General features: G+C 65.2%; 3 protein-coding genes across 3 annotated transcripts; 2 read left to right on the forward strand and 1 right to left on the reverse strand.

Annotated features, from left to right (window-relative positions):
* Positions 1 to 757: 757 nt before the first annotated feature.
* On the reverse strand, positions 758 to 2,513 carry EMIHUDRAFT_442850 (hypothetical protein; the record flags this gene model as incomplete). Its single annotated transcript, XM_005781355.1, has 6 exons — positions 2,101 to 2,513; positions 1,851 to 2,034; positions 1,742 to 1,787; positions 1,485 to 1,669; positions 1,114 to 1,414; positions 758 to 788 (listed from the first exon to the last, which is right to left on the reverse strand). Coding segments are annotated over exons 1-6 (1,146 nt in total), but the record flags the coding sequence as incomplete, so codon positions are not given.
* Positions 2,514 to 6,781: 4,268 nt separating this feature from the next.
* Positions 6,782 to 7,396, forward strand: EMIHUDRAFT_366023 (hypothetical protein; the record flags this gene model as incomplete). The annotated part of the gene is made up of 1 exon (XM_005781356.1): positions 6,782 to 7,396. A coding segment is annotated over one exon (615 nt), but the record flags the coding sequence as incomplete, so codon positions are not given.
* A 1,883-nt stretch (positions 7,397 to 9,279) lies between these two features.
* Positions 9,280 to 10,025, forward strand: EMIHUDRAFT_234356 (hypothetical protein; the record flags this gene model as incomplete). Its single annotated transcript, XM_005781357.1, has 3 exons — positions 9,280 to 9,520; positions 9,615 to 9,886; positions 10,017 to 10,025. The coding sequence occupies 3 exons, from the start codon at positions 9,280 to 9,282 to the stop codon at positions 10,023 to 10,025; spliced, it is 522 nt and encodes a 173-aa protein (XP_005781414.1).
* Positions 10,026 to 10,165: the final 140 nt, after the last annotated feature.

Genomic DNA, 10,165 nt, shown 5'->3' on the forward strand with positions numbered 1-10,165 from the left:
TCGTCGAGGAGGTGAGGCGTCTAGAAGGCGTCTCGAAGAGTGCGGGGCAGGGAGGAGGCCGGAGGAAGGCGGGCTGAAGCAGGAGAGTGCAGGGGGGAGGGTTTGAGGAGGAGAGAGGGTGCTGGGAGGGGAGTGCAGGGAGGAGAGTGCAGGCAGACAATGCTGGGAGGGGAGTGCAGGGAGGAGAGTGCAGGCAGACAATGCTGGGAGGGGAGTGCAGGGAGGGCAGTTCAGGCAGACAGTGCAGGGAGGGGAGTGCAGGGAGGGCAGTGCTCAGAGGGAGAGAGGGGAGGATCGCGCCTTGGCAGACCCTCCCGAGAGAGACGACTTGAGGATCCGCTGGCTCGGGCTCTCCTGAGGTGAGGTCAGGTCAGGGACACTTCTCCACGCACACGAGGTGGTGGGGCGCAAGGGCCGGGCAATCCCTCGCGGCCCCACGTCTAGACGACAGGAGCTGGCACGGCATTCAAAGTGCCAAGGCCCGGTGCGCGTGGGTGAGCGGTGTGTGTGTGTGCGTGCGTGTGTGGGCTCTCCTCTCCGCCAGCCATGCCGCCGAAGGCGGTGATGCGGCGGGGCCCCTTCTCCTTGGGCTTGGGTGCGCGCGGCTTGTCGACGAGGCCGAGGAAGAGCTCCGCCACGGATCGCTCCCCAAGCATCGTCTCCTCCGCCGCCTCAACCGTCGCCTACGAGGCGCGGCCAAGCTCCAGTGAGCAGGCGCTGCTCCCCAGCCCCTCGCGGCAGCCGGCTCGCCAGGCGTTCGCCTGCAGCGCCACCGGCTTCGCGAGCACCTGGGGAGGGAGGGTTCGGGTACCGTGGGGTAGGGAGGGAGGGTTCGGGTACCGTGGGGTAGGGTAGTGAGGGTTCGGGTACCGTGGGGTAGGGGAGGGTGGGTTCGGGTACCGTGGGGTAGGGGAGGGAGGGTTCGGGTACCGTGGGGGGTAGGGGAGGGAGGGTTCGGGTACCGTGGGGTAGGGGAGGGAGGGTTCGGGTACCGTGGGGGTAGGGGGAGGGAGGGTTCGGGTACCGTGGGGTAGGTAGGGTGGGTTCGGGTACCGTGGGGTAGGGTAGGGAGGGTTCGGGTACCGTGGGGTAGGGGAGGGTGGGTTCGGGTACCTTGCCCGTGGCAAGGGGCAGCGACGCCTCGGGCGGGACAGACTCGAAGTAGACCGAGTCGTTGTCCTTCTGCAGCGTGCTCAGCTTGTCGCTCGCAGTCACCTGCAGGTCGCGCATTTGCTGCTCCTCCACCTCGGGCAAGTTTTTGGCCGCGCCGACGGCGGCGGACGCTGCGCTGGCGGCGCGCGCGGTGAGCGCTACCAGCTCCCCAAACCCCGGGTTCTGCGCCGGCGTGGCGAGCATCCAGAAGCAGAGCGCCCGCTGCATCTCGCGCCGCGCTTGGCACTCGGCCAGCGCCCACCTGTTCACAGCGGGAGGTGTGAAGAGACGCTGTTCACAGCTGTCGCGCTTGGCACGCGGCCAGCGCCCACCCCTTCACCGCCTTGTCGACGCCGTGCGACGAGAGAGCGGTCGCCGCGGCGGCAAACGCGTCGACCGCCCCCATGCCGAGGATCGCCCGCGTGCCCGCCGCCTTGCCCGACAGCTCCGCCATCCGACACAGACACTCCTGAGCGAACGCGACCATCAGCGCGGAGAGCGGCTTCGCGGTCGTCTCCTCCAGCTCGGGCGGGGGCCTATTCACAGCTAGAGGTGTGAAGAGACGCTGTGCACAGCGACACGCCGTCTCCTCCAGCTCGGGCGGGGGCTTCGGCTTGCTCCAGCCGCCCATCGAGCCCGGGTTCTGCCTATTCACAGCTAGAGGTGTGAAGAGACGCTGTTCACAGCCGCCCATCGACCCCGGGTTCTGCCTCAAGTCCCGCCCGGCTATCTTCACCACGAGGCCGAGCGTGGCGAGCTCGTCGAGCGCCCCGGCCGCGACCTGGAAGTGGCGCGTCGCCTTCTTCACCTCCTCCTCCGAGTCGCGCGGCAGGAGTGCGCCACTCGAGGCGTTTGCCATCGCCAGGTTCCACAGCGCGGCGCCTGAAGGCGTGGGGGCCGCACTCAGACGCCTGCTCTCGCACTGATATAGAGGGTCTACGCTCGCGCCCCGCTCGAGGTGCAGCAGCGACATCTTGGCCTCCGCATCCTTCTCCAGCGCCGACCGCCAACCGAAGGGCAGCTTGGGAAGGAACTTCTCGTCGATGTCGCCCAACGCATCACCGAGAGGACGCTCGAGAGCGGTGAGGATCGCGAGGTAGGTGGCGTAGGTGACCGCAGCGGCCTGCGCCTCCTTGGCGGTGGAGTTCTTGGCGCTGACGGCACGATCGCGCGCCTGGCAAAACGCGCCGATGTCATCGAAGACACTGCCGCCGGCCTCGCAAACCTCCTCGCCGTAGGCGAGCCGAACGGTGGTGAGGAGCCCCTCCGCGAGCGGCGCGTCGACGCGCTTCTCGTTGGGATGCGTCTTTGTCTTCTCTGTGATTGCCGAGAGCAGGAGGAAGCGCATGCCGACGGCGGTATGCCGCCGCTGTCGGCAAAATTTTGAAGAATTCTTCAGGCCGCACGTTTCTGTGACCACAGACAAACAAAACCTCCTTTCTACATCTCTGCATATGCTCCACAACCCCGTCGCGCAGCGCGCCGCTTTCGCCGCCATGCTGTGGAGGAGCATGCTGCCCGGCGCCGAGGCGGGCGAGGCGGCGGACGAGGGGCGAGCAGAGGCGGAAAAGGCTGTCGCGCCGCCGCCGCTGGAGTGTGGAGAGCTTGGGGATGCGCCGTTTCGTGCCGGCCCTCTTCAGCGAGGGCGCGCGCGCTTGCGGGAGCTCGATCCGGTGTCAGCGGAAACTTGATCGTTCCTTATGATTGAGCTGCGAAGCTGTGACCTGTTTCACACCGTGTGTGGGTCAGTCTCAAAAATCGGCAGTCTGGCGGCATTTCTGGCAGATCGCAGATCGTTCCCTCTAGAGAGTACTCTCTAAGCCGAACGAAAAGAGAAGCATGAGAAGCGCTAGACGCTAGTCGCAGTGAAACCACTGCGTTCGGCCCTTCTCGTTGGGGATGAAAATTCTTTACTCGAGCATACCCCGGTTCTTCACACACGAGCACAGGTCATGGTGTAGGTACAGGTCACAACCGGATCCCGGCAGCCACGGGCGCACCCTATTCCAGGCCCTTGCCTCCCTCACTCGCCCTTGACCACGCCCGATGGTCCCGCCTCGGCCGGCAGCAGCGCGCGCACAGCCGCATCGAGCTCAGCGAGCGCCGTGTCCTCGGTCTCAGTCGCTTGCAGCACCGCGTCCTCCGCCTGGACGCGCGCGGCGATCGCCGCAGTGTACTTCTCGAAGCATTTGTCCAACTGGCTCAGCGGCGCGTGCTCGGCCTCAGCCTCTCGGCGCGCGGCCTCCTTGCGCTGCGCCAGCTCGGCCGAGTCGATCTCACCTTTTACAAACTGCTCGACTGCGGGCTGCAGAAGCTCGATCACGCGCTTGTCGATGGACTCTGTACACGCTGAGCGCGCCTTTGCGACGCGCGTTTCCACGGCACAAGCCACGGTGCGCCGTCGCTTCGGATCGAATAAATTGAGATCGATGGCATGCCTGCGGCCCTCGAGGTCCCTCTCCTCGCGCGTGCGCACGCGCGTCACAGTGACCGCATCGTCGGGCGCAGTCGCCGGATTGCTGTGCAGCAGGCGCAAAGCCGGAGCCATCACGATGGCCATCGTGCTCGACCATACCTGCCAAACGCTAGTGATGTGCTCGGGCACCGAGGAACCAGAACCCCGCTCGACCACAGCAATACCGCCAATCCACTTGCCTGCATCTGAAACGTTGCCGACAATCCAAGCTTTGGCGCCGTCCGTCGCTATTGCGTGCCACAACATCCGCTTTCCATCAGTGCTCACGTAAGCTGGGCGCCCATTGCAATGTTCGGCACGCTTCTTGAATTTCAGGCCGAAAATCTCGCGCACGTGCGGATGGACATCCGCAGGCAATTCGCCCGCGAAGGCGAGAAACTCGGCCATTCTCCTCGACCCCGCCTCCGACGCACAACAGCTGTGACAGCTGTTGTGTAAATCCCGCGGATCAGCTATCGTCGGGTCTTCGCGTCCGAAAGCGTCCGACGAACGACCGTGTGTGGCACGCCTCCCTCGCCTGCTCGTGGCACGTTCAGTGTGGTGAGAGACCGCCCTTTAAGAATTCTTTTCCGCATGGTTGTTTAAATTCTTTTCAGCATTTGCACTACTTCACATTCGAGTGCGATGCGTGAGCATGAACCAGATGTGTGTGAGGACCGTATCCGATGTGAGAAGCGCTAGTCGAAACTGATAACAAGTATACGGTCGATCCGTCAAGCGATACACTCGTCACGATCACGTTGTACGTTGAACGGCTTGCACGGAGCTCTGTGCCGGCACACAGGAAGAGCCGACGGCAAGAAGAGCTCGATGGGGAGCGAGAATCGCCAAAGGTGCTCACGGAGGTGTCGGAAGTCCGCCTTGATGCGGTCAGTTCCCCCCAGGTTTGACTGCGTAGGTCGCGGAACTCGTTGAGTACTCACCGTAATCGGTCCTTCGCCTTCATCCCTAACCCAAAAAAGCACGATTCTCAAGTTGGGCCCTCAGCCTCTAGGCGAACTAGGGACGTCTTTGGACATCCGTTACCTGCACGCCTTTCGCCCGCCTGGCCGCGGGGGGCGAGTACACACTCGGGGTGGCGTGGACGAGATGCATCTGGGACTATAGCAAGAGCATAGAGCAACATCGCAACCTTCCGCAGCCTCAATCTATAACGGCTCCGATGAGGCGCCTCCAATTACAACAACAATAAATAAATAAATAAAACGGGCACGCCAAACGAGGGGTGGGAGAAGGACAGGGTTACCACACAACAACACACGAAAGGCTACCCAACGCGGCCAAAGGATATCCACCTAGTCTGGCGGTCATTTTAGCCTCACATCCCGGGCCGGGGGAACTGGAGCGCACCATTCGGGCCTCGAGATTCGGGCCCATCTCGATTTTGGCGGCCCAGGCATGCGCGCTACAACAGCTTTTCTTTTTGGATTTAGGTAGGTAGGTAGAAAGGTGAAGAACAGCCAGGCTCGGACTGGACACCAACGCGGTATGGGTGGACGCTGGACAGATGATGACGACACGCACGAGCGACACACAGACACAAACAAGCTCACAAGACACACAGCCAGCTGGCTGCCACACACCCTGAGTTGGCGTACACATAACTCAAGGCCACATCCTCCCTGTCGCCCCCCCCAGCACTCCAAGGTGCCAAGAGAAACAAACAAGGGCACAACAAACAACAGACGACAGGAAGTGACATGTGAGGCTAGAGCAGCATGCTCCACCTCTAGCAATCTCTCCGGCCGGCGAGGCACGGACGAGACCGTATGTGGGGTCTAGTGAGGTGTCTATGGACGCGGGCTAGGTTTAGAGCGGTTGGTCCGAGAGCACTTGGAGCACTTGGAGTGCAGTCGGCAACCGCACACCCAGGGCCGGGGAGCTGAGAAGCGCACCCAGCGGGCCGGATGATTGGCATCGGGTTGCGGGCAAGAGAGCCCTAGCCCAGGGGGTGCGCGTTCGCAGGGAAAGGGCCGTAAAGTAAACACGGGTCTCCGAGGGTTAGTCCGCGCTCCAGGTTTCCCCTAGCAGCGGAGCGCCCCCTCTACTCGGAGCTAATAAACACCAGACACGCACACGACGTACATCCTCACTCGACGTCACCCCTCGAGGCTTCTCGGTCTGGCCTCCCCCCCCTCGGTCTGGAGGGGCCCTCTTATCCCCTCGGTCCTCCCCCCACTCGCTTTCCGCTGGTTGAGAATTCTTTTTTCTGGCGGCATGCTCATGAGCGGCGCCCTCCTCCCAACCCGCCTCGCCGACCTGGCTCGGGGCGACCTGGCCTCGCTGCGCGCCTTCCTCTCCGGGCAGGGGACGCGCGGCACGTCGCTCGCGGCCCAGCTCGACGCGCGGCAAAACACCGTCACGCAGGACACGCTGCTGACCTGGGCCGCTCGGCACGGGCAGGCCGAGGCGGCGCGGCTGCTGCTCGAGGGCGGCGCGAGCGTCGGGGCGGCTGACATCGGCGGCGCCACCGCGCTCCTCCTCGCGAGCGAGGGGGGGCACCTCGACTGCGCCAGGCTGCTCCTCGAAGCGAGCGCGGCGATCAACCAAGCAGACGCGAGAGGCTGCACGCCGCTGTTCGTCGCGAGCCAGCAGGGCCAGGTCGAGTGCGTCAGGCTCCTTCTCGAGGCGGGCGCGGCGATAGTGCCACCCATGGACGACGGCACCACGCCGCTGAGCGTTGCGAGCTTCAACGGCGAGATCGAATGCGTCCGGCTGCTCCTCGAGGCTGGCGCCGCGACCGACCAAGCAGACGCCAGAGGCGCCACGCCGCTGTCCATCGCGTGCCAGGAGGGACAGCTCGAGTGCGTGCGGCTGCTTCTCGAGGCGAGCGCGGCGATCGACCAGGCCGATGAGCAAGGCGCCACGCCGCTGTTCGCTGCGTGCCACCAGGGCCACCTCGAGTGCGCCCAGCTGCTCCTCGAGGTCGGAGCGGCAGTCGACCGAGCAATGAGCGACGGCACCACGCCGCTGAGCGCTGCGAGCTTCAACGGCGAGATCGAATGCGTCCGGCTGCTCCTCGAGGCCGGCGCGGCGATCGACCAAGCCCGCAACAACGGCGCCACGCCGCTGTACATCGCGTGCCAGAAGGGCCACCTCGATATCGTCCGGCTGCTCGTCGAGGCCAACGTGGCGGTCAACCAAGCCAAGCAGGATGGCGTCACACCGCTGTTCATCGCGTGCGAGAAGGGCCAGCTCGAGTGCGCCCGGCTTCTTCTCGAGGCTGGCGCGGCGGTCAACCAAGCCTGCAACGACGGCGCCACGCCGCTGTTCGCGGCATGCGAGGACGGCCACCTCGAGGTCGCCAAGCTCCTCTCCTCCTACGGCGCCTCCCGCGCCGCTACGCCCTTCGGCACGCCCGAGGAGATTGCAACCGAAGAAGGCCACGCCGACCTCGCCGCTTGGCTGGTCGCCAGCCGCGGCTGGACGCCGCTCGCGCACCTTGAGACCCTCACCGCCGCCCGCGCCACCTCCCTCCTGCGCGGCGGCGCGAGCTTGCACGAGGGCGAGCCGACGCCGCTGCGGCGCGCCGCGGGCGGCGAGGGCGAGGCGGCGGCGCTGATCCGGCGGGCGGCGGCGCCGTGGTCGCCGGCAAGCCACTCGCTCTTCCCCGCGCCGGCCCGCGCGCGGGCGGCGCTCCTCGTCCTCTCGCTCTACGAGATCCACGAGCGGTACCACCTCGACTCGGCAGAAGCCGAGAACGGCATCGCGGCGCTCGACTTTGGCCACTGCGTCTTGGGCTTCGCCATCGCGCGCGAGACGGAGTAGGGGCGTTTCGCCACCCCCTCCCTTGGCACGCGCCAGGCGAGGCTAGGCGACGCGAGCCATGTGAGCCAGCGGCTGTGGGAGAGAAGAAAGGGCTCTCGTAGAGCTCTACATGGAGTGCGACGTGTCTTCGCGTCGCTCGAGTCAGTTTGGGATTCGACCTCTATTTGCAAAACTTTTGGGCATCGGGCATGTCGACGGTTCCCCTTCCCGCGTTTTGTGCCTTTTTTGCCGTTCCGCGTTGTTGCTTGTTCGTGCGGCGCGGGTTCCCGTCGCTCGCCGCTGCGGTTGCCGGCACGCTTCTGTGTTTCCTTAACTTTTTCGTGTCGTCTGTGTGTCTTCAAAAAAAGAAAAGGAAAACGGAAAAGAGCAGACCCGGACGCCGGCGGGTCGCCGGAGTTGGACAACGCACGGCGAACCCGAGGCAGGAGGCACATCTTGGAGCACTTGGAGTGCAGTCGGTAACCTCACATCCAGGGCCGGGGAGCTAAGTCCTAAGAAGCGCACCCAGCGGGCCGGATGATCGGTGTCGGGTTGCGGGCAAGAGAGCCCTAGCCCCGGGGGTGCGCGTTCGCAGGGAAAGGGCCTTAAAGTAAACACGGGTCTCCGAGGGTTAGCTCCGCGCTCCAGGTTTCCCCTAGCAGCAGAACGCCCCCTCTACTCGGAGCTAGTAAACACTCGACACGGACTCGACGCCCGCCCACACCCCTCACCCGGCGCCTCACCACTCCGGACCCCTCTTCGTGGTCTCCCAACTTTCACCTCGGGACTCTTCCCCCACCTCTCGGTCCTTCCTTCTGGTCGCATCCCGATAGTTGTGACCTTGTGTGACGGGCGCGGGGCCCGACCTCCCCTCCTAGCCTCCTTTTTCAGCCGCGGCTCCGCCCCCGTCTCGTCTCCTCTGTCCGATTCTGTCGCCATCATCGACGGTGATCTGGGAAGCGGGGCCAGCTCACTCCGGTCACATCGCCCCCGAGGGTTTTTCTCGGAGTGCCTCAGATCAGCGGCGCGCGCTTGTCCCCGGGGGTTGTTCCATGGCAAGCAAGGCCGTCAGCACGCCCCTGCCGGCCTGGCTCAAGGGTCGGCTTCAGCCGGAGCCGGCCGCGTCGCGCTTCATCTACAACACCTTCTTCAAGTACAGTCCCACCTACATGACGACAGTCATGCTCACCGCCACGTTCGCCGGCCTCGCGTTCGACAACGTCATGAATGGCCTGTGGGACATGAACAACCGGGGGGTGCGCGCGCGTCCCGCCGCCCCGCCCACCCGAGATATGGCCGCCGCCCGCCGGCCCCTCCGCGCTGGCCGTGACCAGCCTCCCGCGCGCGATCCGGGGCGCTGCTCTCACCCCCCTCCCCCCCCCCTCCCCGCGGTGCAGAAGCAGTGGAAGGACATCAAGAACAACTATGCGGAAGAGGATTAGTCGCCAACAACCGCTTTGAACCCTCCGGGTATAGCTCCTTCGGCAGGGCACGCGCGCCCACGTCACGGGTGCTTGCTGCGCGGCGTCTTGGTTGTTGGTTCCTCGTTAGCTTGCTGCTCGTCGCTGTGCGCGGCGCGCGCGCCCCGGCAAGCGGGAGGCGTGGCGGGGCACTCGCAAACGCCCGCTTTTGTTTTGTTTTTTGAGCCGCTTTTGTTTTTAAGCGTATGATTGCTTCAGAGCACAGAGGACAAAGGTCGTCAGCAGACCGCCACGCAGGCGCGGTGCTACCGCGAGTGATTTCTTTAGCGTGTGTTAATGCCAGTGCGCGCCAGTCCGTGCCTACTGTCGTGGGAAGGTTTTGTAAATTCTTTAGCCGGCCCGGCGCTCGCAGCAGCGCGCCTCTCTCGACGTGGCGCGGCGCGGCTCGCTAAAGCGGCGCTGAAGTCGGGGCGAACCTGCGCGATGTCGGGCACGCTGCTCGAGCAGGCGCGGAACCTGCACGAGGACCTCGAGATCCTCGAGAAGGCCATGTACCGGGAGCTGGGCGACCCGGCGACGGCGCACCTCAAGCGGGTCGATGAGGTCGCCCGCGACCAGGTGGTGGCGACGCTGCTGGACGCGCACACGCAGCGCGCCAAGAGGCTGGCTGCCGTCTACGAGGACGGCGACGGTGCACGGAGGGAGGAGATCCAGGCGATGTCGGGTGCGCCGACGCCACTCGCCGCCGCTCGCCGCCGCTCGCGCTGCGACGACCGTCCGGATCGCGTGAGCCGTTGTGGCCGGACGCCCCCCCGCAGGGTCGACCGTCTTCAGCGCCTTCTACGACCAGCTCAAGCTGCTGCGCGACTACCACCGCAAGCACAACATCGCGCCGCCGAGCGAGGTGTACGAGCGCGAGCTGCTCGTCGACGTGCTCGAGGGCGCCAACGAGCAGACCTTCACGGGGGAGGAGGCGGAGGGGAGGTACCTCGACATGCACGCGCTGCACGAGGCGTATATCAACCTCAAGGGCGTCGACAAAGAGACAGACTACGCCTCTTACCTCAAGGCCGCCGCGCAGCTCGCCAACGTGCCCAAGGGGAGGGCACCCCACCCCCCCGCCACCACCCCTTTCCGCCCCTTTCCTCCCCTTCCGCCCCCTTCATTACGATCCTTTACATCCGACCCCTCACATCACGGGAAGCCGAAACCGCGCCTAGCACCTTTAAAGAAGCCCCGGGGGTTGCCCCCTGTGCCGGCTCCCTATGGGCCGCCCCTTCCTGTGTCCTGGCCTTTTCGGTGTTATCCCGGTATTTCAATCCCCGCTTGATATTGTCCCGCCGATTTGGTCCCTATTCCCCCCGCGCGG

This window comes from Emiliania huxleyi (assembly GCF_000372725.1).
Source record: "Emiliania huxleyi CCMP1516 chromosome Unknown EMIHUscaffold_203, whole genome shotgun sequence".
Taxonomy (NCBI): Eukaryota; Haptophyta; order Isochrysidales; family Noelaerhabdaceae; genus Emiliania; species Emiliania huxleyi.